Raw genomic sequence first — 17,635 nt, 5'->3', positions numbered from 1 at the left:
TCCTAATATGTTATAACTGCATTCTGGACCAGACAAACAGACACATGCTCCTTTTTTGTATTTCAAAGTTTACCTTTCCTTTGCTCTTCTTCTTCCTCTTCTAACTCCTTAGCATTTTTGCCATTTTTTTTCTTGGGTTTATCACCAGTATTTGTTACTGAGGCCATAGTTCTCCGAATTTTTGAGGAAGAGGAGGATGACATTGAAGACTGTTCAGAATGTTCTACAGTCAAACACATAACGTTAGCAGAAAGGAAAAACTATACAGATTATAGCTCTAGGACCATTTCCCCTAAAAAAATCTGAGCAAACACCTCACATCATTATTATTTCAATCCTCATTATGAAATGAAAATGCATGAAGTATCACTCTGAGCCTTGGCTTTGAAAAAATTACTTGAAAAAATATTGTGTGTTCATACAAATTTAGACATTTGTGGCACTGTGAAATAAATCCAAAAATACTTCATGACAGTTTTTATTATAGAAATGCATAGAAATGTTTATACCACTCTATAATAAAAGTGTTAAGGCTTTTAAAATCAAACAAAATACATGAAAGTAAGGAGAACCTTGGGGCCATGTGTTTGTTAAACAGCAATTGTTTCATTACTGTTTCTACATGGAAACGCTTAAAAAAAAAGTAAGCCGTGATCAAATATAATTACTATATGACCCAGTGATGTTCTATTGAAGGCAGGGCAGTAGTGATGTGTGGTAAAGTGGCTGCATTAGTACTGTGATAAAAAGAGTTGCAATAGTCTATAGTATTGCTAGGGCAGTAAGTTTGTCTGAACTGCAAAGAAGCTTTCTAAGGTGCTGAATAATCATTTTAAAGTCTGAACTAAAACACAAAACTGCCATCAAAGCCACCAGATTTCATTTGCAAAAGAGAGAATCTGTCAGTGGTTGCCTGTTAAAAGCACCTGTCAGAAGTAAGTCTGTATTGTCTGATGGACGTGTGGGGTTCCGTGGCAAAAGCATCCTACGAAGCTGCCAAAGACCCATGTGATGAAGTCATTGCACTCAATTGTATTTCACAGTAAAATGAATACTTTCCTTTCTTTCCTAGTTTTTTTTTTGTTCTGTCTATTCTAGATGGAAAGTAATTTGAGTTACAATGAGGAGGCGCTCATTGGATATACCCAAATGCTTGAGTACATCGAAAATAATTTTTAAAAAATCATCAGCATATAAAAATATATTCATACACATCATTCAATTTTCCATTGTAAATCTCCGATTCCTTCCCCCGCCCCTTCCAATATCACTCAAGGCTAAACTCAAATTTAATCTCCATGGCAATTTTTCAAGACAGGAATAATACAACAAAATGAATTACTTGTATTATAAATCAATTTAAAGCTGATAATTTTTTTTCAAAAATCAGAACAAGCTGATGATGATAAAGAAACTACAGTAGAGTCTCACTTATGCAACATAAACGGGCCGGCAGAACGTTGGATAAGTGAATATGTTGGATAATAAGGAGAGATTAAGGAAAAGCCTATTAAACATCAAATTAGGTTATGATTTTACAAATTAAGCACCAAAACATCATGTTATACAACAAATGGACAGAAAAAGTAGTTCAATACGCAGTAATGCTATGTAGTAATTGCTGTATTTACGAATTTAGCACCAGAATATGATGTTTTGAAAACATTGACTACAAAAATGCATTGGATAATCCAGAACATTGGATAAATGAGTGTTGGATAAGTGAGACTCTACTGTACCATTATATTTTAAACTACACGGAATCTTAAAACAGTACAGAGCAGAAAGTAAAAGAATTATACCTTTTACACTGTGAAGGGCTCCAGAGAAATACACTACAAGGGAGATTTTAGTTTGGTCAAGACTGAAAAAGATACTTTAATTAAGGCTATAATCGACATCAAAATAAACACGTTTTAACAGTAAAAATAACTTCTTTCCCCTCATTCATATTTTTCAGTAATGCCATCTACTCACAAGACTCATATAATTGAAAATAGTCAATTTATAAAATCTTAATTTAAAACACAATGCCAACAAATCCATATCAAGTTTTTCCTACCTTCCATAACTTCGTGAGATACTTTCTTTTGTTTCTTTTTCTTCTTTAAAGGCTTGGGTTTAGGCTTGGGCTTAGGCTTGGGCTTGGGCTTAGGTTTGGGTTTGGAGTTAAGTTTTGGGGAACGTTTTGTTGTTGACTTTATTTTGGGTGTTGTGGTTGGCGGTTTAGTTGTGGTGCTGATGGGAAGAACGGTGGTGGTTGTCTGTGGAGCCCTGGTTGTGGCAGTTGTGGTTGCTGGTGCTTTCGTTGTAACTGCAACCAAAGAAAAACAACTCATAAGTCAGTTAAAGTCCCTTCTCTAATTTGGCTCAGTCAATATTTGATATAGTCTTGTAGTATTGATTCATTTTAAACAAAAGACACTGAATATTATATGTATACACACACATACATATATATGTATATGGCTTGCAAGGTTTACTGTAAGAATGGAATAGATAATTGGTATATCCAACTCTGACTAATGAGTGGCAATTTGTCTAGCAAGATCTAAACAATCAAGGAAACAGTTGATGGATATGACACTAAAAATGGTCCAAACTTACTGATGGGTTCTGAATTTGCACAATAGGCTAAAAAAAGAGGGTGGAACAAATTAGTGGGGACCAGTAGTCTGAAGAGGGGCTGGGCCTATCTCTGTTATATATGCTTTTGTCTTTGAGACAGAACAGTTTCAAATAGTGTATCTTTTTTATCTGATAAGAGCTAGATAGCAAGTTTCAGCAACACTCAAAACAGATCGATACCTAATATAACAAAACAGCTTCAAAATACATACCAAATTCAGCAGGGGTTCCTTGGTCATAAGCACAGCTATTACCCACTTTTCCTGCTCTCAACAATACAGGCCAAGACAACTGAGCCAAGTAGTACATGAGACAGACCTAAATAAAGCCAAGCTGAACTCTTTCAAGAGTTGGTTTTCTCTCAAGAATTCTGGACCGTCACAAGATCTCCAATATCATGGAAGCATAAAATCCAAACAATTGATTCTTCTTTCATGAGATTTGAGGTGGACTTCATGGAAACCGAGCATAGCCGTGATGAAAACCAAGATGTGTTTGGCTAAGAAAAACTTGAGTGTGGGCAAAAAGTAAACTTTATCGATGAAGAAAAAAACACATTAGGAGAGGCTATACCCATGTACTTTTGCTGGAACCTATTGGAGTTGGTAGGTTCCCGCCACTGAATTCACCGAATACAAACTACTTTTCTAATTTGAACTCAGTTTGCAGCAACTGAGGGAAGGCCACATCTACATTGACCACTTAGTTACCTCCAGATTGGATTATTGCAACGCACTCTACGTGGGGCTGCCCTTGAAGACGGCCCAGACACTCCAACTAGTCCAGCGTTCAGCAGCCACACTACTAACTGGAGCAACTTACAGGGAGTAGTCAACTCCATTTATAAATGGATCCCTGTATCCAATGATAACATGGATCAGCAGTTTTGCATACTGTTGTCATTTTCTTTTCTGCCAGAGGTTGTTTTCCTTCAAAAGCATTGCCTGGTTATGCTTGTTGAAAAGTTGTCTGTGGAATTTCTATCTGCTGTGTATTAGGTAGGTGAGTAATAGCAATGTTTCTTTTTTTGTTTAAAGGTCACAGTCTGCCACCAAAGGTATATATCATTCATTTTACACTGCAGGTATTGTTTTGTTGAACAGAAACATAGAGAGTATTTGTCTTTTCCTCCTCCTCCCATCCTCAGGGTGAACAAGGCAGTTTTTCCACAATTTTTTGCCATAGCCTCCCTATTACCCCTTTATTATTACCAGATTCTATCTTGGCATTACTCCACTAAAGTCAAATGAAGTTATGTCTGCTGAAAATCCAGACTCTACTCAACTGCATGCTTATACCAGAGGCAGTAAATGTGGGTGTAGGCAACATATATAATGGAGAAAAACAATGTTCAAACAAGCAAAGAGTTCTCTACAAATTTAAGGTTCTCTGCTGTGTTATGTAAACTGCATTTTTCAGTTGCCTGGGGGGAGGCATTGAGACTATGTAATCTATGCACAAAGACCCAGTACAGCCTACTACTTTACCTATAAAAATGGAAATGTAAAACATACAAAAATACTTTTTACCATGTGTGATAGACATATGGCAAAGCAAAAAAACAAAACATAACAGAAATGGATTCAAGACCTAATACAAGAGGATTTTTTAAAAACTGAAGTGGATCCGAATTTGAATTTATATCTACCAAATGAACTGCACTCAATTCAGGATGGATTCAGCACAAAGTAATTGTTTTCCATGAATGGGAGAAAAAAGCAGTCACATTTGTTTGGGAACATCACTGAGTATAACACCATGTTGACTATAAGATTCTAGAAGATGAAGCTTAATAATAATAATAATAATAATAATAATAATAATAATAATAATAATAATACTTTATTTTTCTACTCCACCACCATCTCCCTGAAGGGACTCGGGGTGGCTAACATGGGGCACAGTCCAAACAGAGACAAAGTATAACAGTTTAAAACACATATCAATAAACTAAAAACAAAGATACAATAATCAAATAAAATAATCAATTAAAACATAGCATACAATAAAACATATAATGACCACACAAGTGAAGTAATAATACAAACATCAACCACTATGGATAAAAAAGGGGGTTGGGCCTAGGAAGTTACACGAAAACTTCTTGGAAAAATAACTTTTCAAAGATTTGGTTCAGTCGACACCAGTGACTGTGTTGAATCATCCAAAATAAAATCCATGTAAAGCTATTGAGAAGAGATTCAACTAGTCCACTCCTTAAGGTGCATAGCCCTACTCTGAGGTTTCTTATTGTAATGGAATGGCACTGGTAAGATATTGGCCAGTTTGCATGATGGGCAGTCTTTATCCTCAGAAGGAATGCTGTGGGCTCAGTGAGGTTTCCATTCAGGTAGCTTCCCTATTATCCCAAGAATTCAACCCCTTTCTAAAAAGCATTTGACCCCAAGATTGACATTTTAGCATATTGCTGCCAGAATGTGACAAAACAGGGTATTAGCTCTAACACAAGTGAAAATATAATTGAAATTTGTACTGGAATAGCTTGGAAAAGCTATTTTTCATTGAAAGTTTTCCTAGCTCACCTGATTGTGCTTTGGCTATACTTCATCTGAACCTGAAATGCCTAGATGCTCCTTCCTACAAAGTAATGTCCAATAGGAAACCAGTATGTCAAGAAAAAGAGTTCTAGCTTAGCTTTCCCCCTGCTAGCTTCTCACAAGAGGAAAACCACGTCTGCATGTTAGCAGTGAACACAGCACCCAAGGTCTGATCTTCTGCTTGACTCAAGTGACCTGCTAACCATGTGAAAAGAAGCAGAAAGACAATGAAGTACTCACCTACTGGACAGGCCTCTTCAAAGTCTGGGCAGCATTTGCCAAACGTATTACAGTCAGGATCACAGTCACAAGGTTTCCCTCTTACAAAGTGTGCCGTGCAGCGTCCTTTGCAGGAGAGGTCTACACAGGATGCAGGAAAATGTTTAGCAATACTTTCTTTCAGTAATGATTGAATTAAGATCCTATCTTCTTCATGTACTGAAAATGCTGATTAAGGGAACCATTGTATTTAGGTCCACTGAATTTATCGATGCCTTCTGTAGTTCATTTTTGCTAACTGAAATATATCACTTTATAACATTCTGTATATTATTTAGAATAAAGAATTATACAGAATCCCCTTCAACACATTACATTGTCCCTGTGTCATTATAATGAACACAATCTATAGTCATAAAAATGGTTTTGTTTGTTCTTTAGTATTGCTTGAAATTAATGTACTATTGCTTATAGAGAAAGGATGTGTTTTTATTGTACCCTACACTTAACAAGTAATATAATTACAAAAATGCACCCACCTGGTATGCAGGCCTGTAGCGAGGGGGTGGTTTTAGGGGTTCAACCCCCCCCCCCAAATTTTTCAGGTTATAAAAAAAACCTGGTTTACTCATGAATTTTAACTGGTTAACCAAATCCCCATGCTAAGTCTATGAGACACAAAACATTAAGAGTCCCTCCAGGCACTATCTCAAGCAGATATTGACAGGTTTGTAGCAGGGAGGGGTGTGTGCTAGGGGTTAAACCCTCCCCAAAAAATTTTCAAACCCCCCTCCCCCCCAAAAAAATTTTTTCTGGCTACGGCCCTGCTGGTATGTACTATCTACACTGTAGGATCAATGCAGTTTAACACCTCTTTAACAGCCATGGCTCAATACTATGAAATCTTAAGAGTTTTATAACTTCATCAGACGGGGCAATTTGCCTGTCGTACACCGCTTGCTCTCGCCTCTCGCCAAGGAGCCCATTTCACAATGCACATCAATTTCTGGCTGGGCTCGGTGGCAAAAAGGCAAAGAAGTGGCACATGCTGCCACTGCGGTAACACAGAAAGTTTCCCATGTTGTCTTTAAAACAATGGGGGGAAGCCCCACATGGGATGGGGCTAGCAATTAGTTGAACAATGCAGGGCATGGGGTGACAGGTTTTCCACAAATTCACCACAATGCGTGGTGAATCCAATAGCCAACGTGACAAGGTCCTTAGTTTGGTAAGACACCAGCACTCTTTGGTAGAGAAGGTGAAAGGCCTTTAAAACTACAACTCATGGCAGTTATAGTGGCATCAAATTTCAATCATTTTACAGTGTAGATGCACCCCTATCCTCCTTATTATAGACTTCTATTTTCTAGCTAGGAGATTGTAAATTATCACTGAATAAAACATGATATGATCTCTACATCTTTGCCTTTGGAATATCAGATATGCATAGAAGACCTGTGGTCAATGGCTTTCAATCAGGCCATGAATCCCATTCTGGGAGAAAGGTGGGGTTTGAATTCAATAAATAAATAAAGTGCAAAGCACACTGACACAAAATACATGACCTGGGGTAAAGGAAGAGGAACGGAAGTCAACAATTATTTATCTTTTTATCTTTTTATTTTTTATTTTCCTTTTTCTCTTTTTGGTGGGTGGTAGGTGGGGGGAATTTTGGCCATTGTACTCTACTTCCTTTTTCTTCACTTTCCTTTAAAAAATTGTTCTCACTCTTTCGCTGTAAAGACTTGAAAATCATAATAAAAATTAATTAAAATACATGACCTACAACTTTCATTAATTTGAATTGCTTCACCTGTAATGTAGAAAACAAGGAAGATAAGGAACTGAAGAGCTTGCTTGTTTTAACTTAGAATTGGGAAGAACAAGTCAAACGTTTGCATTGGAATCCAGACAATGCTGAGGGGAAAATGTAGAACTTTTGGAAAGTCACACATAGGTCTTTTTTCAATGAGAAAAGGATTTTCACAAATGAGATAATTTCCACTGGGTGGTTCTCACCACTGAATGAGCAATACAGTGCTAATGGATTGTACATTATATTTATTCTCCACCAAACTGGGTTTTCCCTGCTTGAGGATTGTTACACAGGAACATGTATGTAGAAGCCATTCGCTTGACTTGACTTGTCATGACATGTTTCCAACACCACCCACAGGAATTACTCATGGATGTCTGGAACTGGTGCCAGGAGAACAGGCACTGACTTTGCAAAAAACAATGTAACATACACATAAAATACATAGAAACACAAATAGAAAGATAACACAAAAGGAACATTCTAACAAAAACGGAGACAACATGTAACAGGTGTCAAAGGGAAGGATCTTAAGGCAGTGGTTTTCTCAGACTTCCATTACTGAATCCTTTCCAGCTTCCACACCCAAACTGTGTGGTGAAGAAGAAAATATATCTGCTATGGATTACAGAATGTATGACACTTAGATTACAAGGCGCACTAACCATACCTATGGAATCCTATCCTTTCCTGTGGGGCAAATTTGCTGTCCATGTACACACACCAATACTTTAAGACAGTGGTAGGCAATGTCTTTGGGCTTGTGGACTGCTTTTAGTATCAAGAACCACATGTGTGTGTGTGTGTAACATGGCCAGCTCAAAATACAAAAACATTTTATTTTACTGCTTATTAAATATTTTGTAGTTATTTTTCTGTCTAAATCTAATGCTACAATGAATTCCTATTTCTTTTTATCTTTAGAATATACATTCACTGGAGTTAGGGTCACAGCACTGTCTCAAAAGTAAAAAACTGTAAAAAACAAATTCTACCTTTCTATTTGAGAGAGAACCTCTCCAGGAATCTTTAAGTCTTCAAACACAACTCTATGGTCAGCCATTGCTGGAAGTTGATCACAGAGCCATCCTGGAGTGCCTATCAATTCTTAAAGAGATATTCTCTCTAGGAATCTCTAGGTCGTTGTGTGCTTTTTCCCATGCTGCAGAAGTATTATCTCCTCACGTTTCGCTCATATCTATGGCAGGCATCCTCAGAGGCTGTGAGGTCCTTCAGCATGACTCTTAGGGGTGTCAAACTGATTTTCACCAAGGGCCATATCAGCCTTACGGTTGCCTACAAAAGGCTGATCGTAATTGTAAGACTGTATAAATGTAACTATGTTGTACTGGCATTAAAGACCTCACGGGTCACATAAAATGATGTGGTGGGCTGGATTCCATTTCGCATGTGTGCTTTATGTTCAACATGTTGTGGCAGTTGAGGACATCAATATTTCTAGTGATAATATTTTATCAAACCTGAAAATGTGAAGGGCTGATTATACTCCTTGTTAACATATGCTTGATTGTTCTACTATCACTGCATTCGCCCCGGTGGCGAAGTGCGTTAAAGCACTGAGCTGCTGAACTTGCAGACCGAAAGGTCCTAGGTTCAAACCCCGGGAGCTGTGGGAGCGGCTGCTGTTAGCTCCAGCTCCTGCTAACCTAGCAGTTCGAAAACATGCCAATGTGAGTAGATCAATAGGTACCGCTCCAGCAGGAAGGTAATGGCGCTCCATGCAGTCATGCCGGCCACATAACCTTGGAGGTGTCTACAGACAACGCCGGCTCTTCGGCTTAGAAATGGAGATGAGCACCAACCGCCAGAGTCAGACATGACTGGACTTAACATCAGGGAAAACCTTTACTTTTTACCTATCATTGCATGCATAGTTTTGAAAGATTATTTTTTAGACTAGCCACTTCATCATATGGACTGATTTGCCCATCTTATGCTGCTTGTTCAATACTTTTGACACAGAGCCCATTACATGACACACGTCTACTTCTGGTTGGTCTCTGTGCTGAAAGGGGAGAGCAAGTGGCATAATACGAGAACACATCAACATGAGAGGCTTCCTGTATTGCCTTTGGATCAATGGGAGGAAGCTGAGTGGTGACTCAGCTTTCTCCCATGGGATCGAGTCCCAGGTAAGTCAGGTGGTGCAGGGTATGGAGCGGTGGGTTCTTTTCTCACCCCGCAGGGACTCCATGGATTGTCCATGATGTGTGGCAAATCCTTACTCCTTTGTGATGAGGGCCTAGATCTCCTTGGCCATGCTATCCAGGAATTCTGGAAAGAGTATCCCAAACGAACTTTCTGATACACTGTTCAAAAACCACTGTCTTAAAGAAACAAAGCAGTGCTTATTCAGTTATTTAAAAGGAAAATGAAGTGACTGCAGTTGAGGACTTACCTTCAACGCAGATTGTCTGGTAATCTGGGCAGCACTCCGCGTAGAGAAGGCAGTTACTATCACATTGGCAGCCATGTTGCCTATTATACCCTTCCCCACATCTCCCTTCACAGCTTGATACATCTAAAATCATACAATGTCACTTTAAACATTACCAAGCCAGGAAAGTAGGTTAGGAAAGAATGAAGGGCCAAGCTGTGGGAGGGATGGTGGTCCACCCACAGCATGTGCCTTAATATAATATTTAATTATTATATAATTAATATTATTAATAATAATTTGCACATTCATTGCAATACAACATAATGAGCCTTGTAACAATGACTTTGTGGACTGCAGTCAGAGGTGAGGTAGTGCTTGGACACAGCTAGAAAGTTAATTCTATGATACGGCTGGCGAGAATGAGAAACAGGGCCTTTTCAGTGGTGGCTCCCCACCTATGGAACACCCTCCCAAGTGAAGTCAGGAAGTCTCCCTCTTTCCTTTCCTTCCATAAAAGAGTTAAGACTTGGCTGTGGGACCAGGCTTTCGGAAAATAGAGGCAGTATCAACTACAACATATGTTCTAGGATATAAGTGACAGACCTGGTTTTGAACTCGAGATGCACCTAAATGTATATTTATATGTGTATTTATGAATGTTTTAATGTAATCAGATTTTTAAATTGAATTGAAATGTTATTGTAATTGTTTATATATGCGTTTTATATTGTAAGCCGCCCTGAGTCCCCTTATTGGGTGAGAAGGGCGGGGTAGAAATGCTGTAATAAATAAAAATAAAATAAATAATTCTACTAATGGCACACTGCATCATTAGAGCAGCTTGATGCCACATTAAATATCATGACTCACTACTATGGAGCCCTGAGATTTCTCATTTTGTGAGATATGTATAATTCACTGTTTGAGGTTCCCATTGCAACCCCTTCTGATCCCAGGAAAGCTCTCCTGATGTTTGTGGGGAGAGCAGCTGGAAGAAAAGCTCAGCAACCCAGCAGAATACTCTAAATATCATATATAACATCTAGTCCAGTGATTCTCAACCTGTGGGTCCCCAGATGTTTTGGCTTTCAACTCCCAGAAATCCTAACAGCTGGTAAACTGGCGGGGATTTCTGGGAGTTGTAGGCCAAAAACATCTGGGGGCCCACAGGTTGAGAACCACTGATCTAGTCAATTTAAAAATATGCATTGCAGTGTTGGATGAATTAAGCACCATTCATTACAGGTGTGAGAGAAAGTTTGCTTCATCTTGGACCTCTGTATTGAAAGAAACTACCTAAGAGATAAGAAAGCACATGGAGTCTTTGAAAGCCCACTTATCTTGGCCTCAGAATAATTGGAGTATTATGTCTCGTTTCCAGAGATAGGGATCATATAGTAACTGAAAATCCTCATCATAAGTTCTATATATGTTTGACTCATATAAATGGAGCCTCATCCCACAGAAGATAGTGTCTCTAACACTTATCTCACTGCAAGGTTGTTAGAGCTGGCTCTAGGTACTTGGATGATATATACATTTCTTTTGCATTGGTCCCTTTGGAAATTTGGCCATATTCACAATGCCTTAATACAATACCCAGTCAGTTTTAATAATGAATTTTAAACTTATATCCTGTGTTTTAATCTATGTTCTTCAACCACCTAAGAACCCACCCTCAAAACCCCACAACTGGAAAACCATCATCCTCAAACTACGAGGGATCGCCTAAGTATAAGTGTGTATTTTAATAAGTATTTTATAGAAATATTTTTAATATGCATATTTTATTAATGTGTATTTTATAGAATGTTTACAATGATTAACGTGTTTTAACTATGTTGTAAACCATCTCAAGACGTGAGGAGAGGCAGATTAGAAATAAAATTGTTGTTTTTGTTGTTATTCCACTAGTCTTATGTAGTTGATAAACATGTGCATACATAGGATTTAAATGGAAAGGGGGCTAAGAAGGTACATATAAGCTTCACCCCCAAAATCATCTTACACTTGATTGCTGTTTTAGATCTAATCCTTTGTTAAACCTAATCCTTTGTGTGTTGGCGGTATAGAAAATATCTCTTTTAAGTCTACTTAATTGAACACTGTGAAAGAGACCGGTAAGTCATCATTTTGATTTTACAATCTCCCTCTACCAAGCCAACAACTGAATGCTTATATTGAAACTTATGATTTTACATTCTGATACTACCACAATCTTGGAAGCTCAAATATTTAGTCTAGGACAAAATGGAGGGTACAGTTCCAGCCAAGTGAAATGCTGGCAGGTATGTGTTTGTGTGATGTCAGTGCACCAAGGCATCCTTCCCTTTGGACAAGGAAGACCAAACATTTAGCAGACACGTCAAATGAAATTACTAAAGACAAGGGATGAAGTTTCTAGACAAAACATGGAACACTATGTCTAACATGAACACAATAGAGGGAATCAATATTAATTTATCAAACACATACTGGACAAACATATAACCATGGTGTATTTTAGAGCAGTGTGGTCCAACCCGCAGCCCACGGGTCACGTGCAGCCCACCAATTCATTTTTGTTGGTCCTCACCCTTCTTACTGGAAAAATATTTTAATTTAACATTTGGAAAAAATTGTTTACCCTTCTTATTGCTTTAAGTTTTTAAGAGACTTTTTTCTGGAATGTCTCTGGCCTTCACATTCCTATATTAAAGTTTATTGGCCCTCGGGTAAATAAAGGTTGGGCCACACTGTTTTAGAGTATACATTGTAAAAAAAATAATCAATCAACAATTGCATAAATATAGACACTGAATACACATTATCTAGTTTATCTAGAGAAAATATAAAACTCAGTTCCATCTTGTAAATTCTTGAAAGCACAAGTTTGATATACCGTATATACTCAAGTATAAGCTGACCGGAATATGAGCCGAGGCACCTAATTTTATCACAAAAAAACTGGGAAAACATTGACTCCAGTATAGGCTGAGAGTGGTAAATTTCAGAAATAAAAATAGATACCAATAAAATTACATTGAGGCATCAGTAGGTTAAATGTTTTTGAATATTTACATAAAGCTCAAATTTAAGATAAGACTGTCCAACTCTAATCAAATCATTATTCTCATCTTCTTCAATGAAAATGTGCTTATGTATCCTTTTAATAATAATAGAGTAAAATAATAAATGCAATAATAATAATAATAATAATAATAATATCAGAGTGAAATAATAAATGTATTAATAATAATAATAATAATAATAATAGAGTAAAATAAATGTAATAGTAGCAACAATAATAGAGAAAAATAATAAATGTAATAATATCAATAATAATAGAGAAAAATAATAAATGTACCATATATTCTCGAGTATAAGCTGACCCAAATATAAGACAACCAGGACCCTCACCCGAGTATAAGCTGAGGGGGCTTTTCCAGTCTTAAAAAGAGGGCTGAAAAACTAGGCTTATACTCAAGTATATACAGTACTTTAATAAAATGTTTTACAATAATTTCTGTTTTTATGCACAATTCCCTGTCTATCTCATTTTCCGAAATATGACTGAAAGGTAACAACATTTTCTCTATGTGTCTGTCTTCCCCCTTCCCTCCATCCTTCAAAATTAGGCAGGTCTCCAAAATAAGGTGTTTCCACTGTCAACTACGTGTTTTGCCAAGGCATTTTCCATATTATTTGCAGGATGCTTAAGATTGTGCTTATTCCCATGTTTTAATGGATTTTTAAAAAAGAATTATTGTATGAGTGTTGCAACATTATCATCTTGTTTATATTTAATTATATTTAATTTTATAAAGTAAAATAAAATGTACTTTAGGAATTTATTTCTCGTGTCAAAAGCAAACACGAGAAATAAATTTCTAAAGTACATTTTATTTTATTTTTTTTAAAAAAATTAAATATGATTTAATATAAACAAGATGATAATGTGTTGTCGAAGGCTTTCATGGCCGGGATCACAGGGTTGTTGTATGTCTTTCGGGCTGTGTGGCCATGTTGCAGAAGTATTCTCTTCTGACATTTCGCCCACATCTATGGCAGGCATCCCCAGAAGTTGTGAGGCATGGATAAACTAGGCAAGGAAAGGAAAAAAATATATATCTGTGGAGAGTCCAGGGTGTGACAAGAGTCTTTTGTCAGTTGGAAGCTAGCATTAATGTTTCAGTTAATCACCTTAATTAGCATTGGAAAGGTTTGTTTCATGATAATGTTGCAACACTTTACTTTAGAAAGGTAACTGATTAATGAATGTATACCTAATTTGCAGCAGGTATATAAAACCTCCTAAGTCAAAGTGAAATGCTTTAGGGACTACTGATTTTGACTTAAAAATTTTATTTCAAAATGCTTAACCTTTCAACTTTATGTCCTCAGTTTCTGTTTCACATCTGGATAAAAATTTAGTGTGAGAAACACTTGTGTTTATGAACTATCCATTACTTATCAATGTGTGTGCACTTTAAAATTTATAGTGAAAATTTCATTTTTATCTGTCTAATAGTGTTCTAAAGTGTTTGCCACATTTCAAGAGCCCGGATCCAAATAAACTATTTTGACGCTAATTAGATTAGAAGCAGATAAGCTGCATCCTTCTAGTTCCCAACAGCCCCAGCTATTATGATCAATAGTAAGAACTGATGGGAGTTCAACACAGCTGGAAGACGACAACTCTCTCCTCTAGGAACAGAAAGAGGTTCAGGCGAATGTCTGAAATTTGGTGAGATGCACCATATAATTGACTGAACATGCTTAAAGAGCTCCTGCAATCTTACTTCCATTTTACAAACTAAGCAACTAAATGCTTATATTAATACAAATGGCTTTAAATTTTTATAGTGTCACAATGGACTCAATCCTGGACATATTCTCAATACCCGCCCACATGCTTATGAGTATTCACAAAAACGTATTAATCAAAGAAAGCATTCACACATTCATGCCAACATTTCTATTTCAGACACTTACAATAACATGCAATTTTTTTACCTTTTCTCTCTCTTTTTTTCTTCTTTTCCCCCTCTTATTATTATTTTTCTATATTTCCTACTTTTCTATCTACTTGGATGTAAAAGAGATCTATCTTTTCTTTAATTAAAAATATTTTAAAAAATAGCATGCAATATTTAGTGACAACTCTGTAACAACATCCAAATAAGCAATGGTCCATCATGATCGGAACGAGATTAAACTCTGCCTTGATTTGAATGCCCTCACCTCTTCTCTTCCAGCATAATCACATGCGGTGCAACTACCTTGTGGAATTAATGGCTTGACGCCACTTTAATTGGCATTGCTCAATGCTATGGGATTTGTATTTAGTGAGACCTCTTTGTAAATAAGACTAAAGAAACTACAACTCCCTTGATTCCATAACATTGACCCATGGCATTTAAAATAGTGTATCTGCATTACTGTATCTGGTGCAGATGCACCCAAAGAAGAATTTAGATAATTTTCATACTCAATAACATATGAAGCTGATTTTTTTCCAAACAAACTATAACTAATATTTATCATGGTTCCTTTAGCACCTGAATCTGGGAGTGATGAGCAATGGAGGCAAAAATTTCAAGATCTCTGTAGTCATGACAAATGTGGGTTTAAGAGAAGTTAAGAGACCTAACTTGATTTTTAGCGTAGTTTTTAGTTTTCATTGTTTTATAGAAAGTTCCATGAGCACCAATGGAGTACAGTAGAGCCTCACTTATCCAAGCTAAACGGGCCGGCAGAAGCTTGGATAAGCGAATATCTTGGATAATAAGGAGGGATTAAGGAAAAGCCTATTAAACATCAAATTAGGTTATGATTTTACAAATTAAGCACCAAAACATCATGTCATACAACAAATTTGACAGAAAAAATAGTTCAAGACGCAGGAATGTTATGTTGTAATTATTACTGTATTTACGAATTTAGCACCAAAATATCACGATATATTGAAAACATTGACTACAAAAAATGGCTTGGATAATCCAGAACCTTGGATAAGCGAGGCTTGGATAAGTGAAACTCTACTGTATTTCTTTAAAAAAAAAACAAAAAACCTCCACACCAGGTTTGTGCATGGATTTACTTTAAAATGCCAGCCGGTGAGAGGAATTTTAAGCACCCCATTCATGCTCACATGAATCGAGTGTCCCAATGAAAACTGGATATCCTTGTTTTTATTTTGGAGAAATAAATCTTTGGTCACAAACTATGCATTGAATGTAGTGTGACTGATTTCAGAAGATGTTAGTTCACCAGAATAGATCTGATAGGGCCAAGCTAGATGTGATGTAAATACATTTTTGGACCTCATCTCACACAGTCTGGACTCTGTTTCCACAGAGTCATCACATGATGTAAGGGCATTTCCCACGGGATTCCGTTTCCACAGGACATGGAAACAGAGCCCAGAATGTGTTTTCAGACATCAGGTGCTACTTGACTCCAAATGGTGAAAGACAGGGAAAGGATGTGGAATAGCTGACCATCCCAGAAGAGAGACTTTGATGGTAGGGAATGAAGTTATATGGTTCCCTTCGCCTTTCTCCGTCTGCCACCCCCATTCATGGGATTATATTCTTTGTATTCAATTGGTACATTTTAAAAATGAAAAATGTATCAGCCCAAGCTGCAGCTGATGATTACAGAGACAGAAGGAGGCACACAACATAGACAGTTCTTTCCCCATTTGTAGTCTTTTGGAAAATTGTTTCTCTGAATCTACTATTTTCATTGGGAAGATATCATCTATGGACATTTAATTTGGATTTAAGGTCCACATAGTTCTTGACATAGATACAGGGTTTCTCCCTTCCCAAATCGCTCTCCCACGAATTTGCAGCACTTTATCAGTTACCTCGTGTTTACAACTTTTACATAGTACACTTTACCCAGTCTATTTTTTTCAACCTCGCCATTTTTAACTCATGTTTTATTAGTTTATTTTTATAGATTAATGTTTAAATTCTATAATGGTGTATGTTTTTTTTGTCTTTTGATGTATTTTATATTGTTATTGTTTTATCTGGGCTTGGCCCAACGTAAGCCGCCTCGAGTCCCCTTTGGGGGAGATGGAGGTGGAGTATAAGAATAAAGCTATTATTCTGCACACACACACACAAATGTTTCATTCACTTTCTGAAAATGATTGATCTCTTTCTGGACCATCACATTTGGAAGTTCTTACAGTGTGGATAGAGGCCTTCATTTTGTTAGTGTCCATAATCAATACAGTGGAGAAGGAGATCTCTCAGCACAAGGAGACTCATTGTAATGAAATCCTAGTAGCAACTAGAAACATGAGCTCCAACTGTTAGGTTTGGTTAGCTGTACCTTTATTCCAATTAAATCTTAATATTTCATTTGAACTGGGCTATGGACAGAGCTGCCACTCTCATGATTCCCCAATAATACTGTTTTGCTTGACATTTTACAGTACCTTGTGAAGAAACTTGCTGTGCCAAAAACACCGTCAAAAAAAGTAGAGAGGTGCAATATATATTCCAAGCCATTGTGATTTCTAGGGACTGTCTTTCCTTTAAATAAATAGTGTTCATTCATTATTAGTCTAATAATAAGTAAATAAACATTATTCTAATATCAAAATTATGTATGAAATGTGCTATACATACAATGAAAATATTTATCACCTAATTACATTCTTTATAACAGTCAAGCACAAAGAATACATGGGACAAAATAAACAAGATTTGAAATGCTTTGTTAGCAAAAATAATATATAAAGCACTGATAATTGCATGCAGATAATTAACTACCTATAATTCTATACATTATCTAAATTTTTCTGTTTTCCTACTTTTATCATTGGATTCACTAGTCAGTTTAAATAACTTATAAAATGTACTCATTAAAATTATCTCATTAAATATTGTGATATATAAGATATCAATTAATATATAACATATTATATGTTATATACTAATTGATATCTTATCTATCATAGTTTAAGTATACATATAAAGATTTAATGAGCTACAATATTATATAAAATAGTAA

The 17,635-nt window shown here is 36.5% G+C and overlaps 1 protein-coding gene across 1 annotated transcript in view; it reads right to left on the bottom strand.

Annotated features, from left to right (window-relative positions):
- The window catches only part of prg4 (proteoglycan 4), a 46,337-nt gene extending 29,050 nt beyond the window's left edge, over positions 1–17,287 (bottom strand). The window contains exons 1-5 of the mRNA XM_062980745.1: positions 17,058–17,287; positions 9,641–9,763; positions 5,427–5,546; positions 2,063–2,314; positions 74–223 (exon numbers count right to left, since the gene is read on the bottom strand). Coding sequence (XP_062836815.1) covers positions 74–223; positions 2,063–2,314; positions 5,427–5,546; positions 9,641–9,763; positions 17,058–17,175 — 763 coding nt within the window. The 5' untranslated portion in view covers positions 17,176–17,287. The remainder of the gene's footprint in view (positions 1–73; positions 224–2,062; positions 2,315–5,426; positions 5,547–9,640; positions 9,764–17,057) is intronic.
- Positions 17,288–17,635: the final 348 nt, after the last annotated feature.

The sequence above is a fragment of the Anolis carolinensis genome, chromosome 4 (assembly GCF_035594765.1).
Source record: "Anolis carolinensis isolate JA03-04 chromosome 4, rAnoCar3.1.pri, whole genome shotgun sequence".
Classification (NCBI taxonomy): Eukaryota; Metazoa; Chordata; class Lepidosauria; order Squamata; family Dactyloidae; genus Anolis; species Anolis carolinensis.
This window is presented reverse-complemented; position numbering and strand designations above follow the sequence as displayed.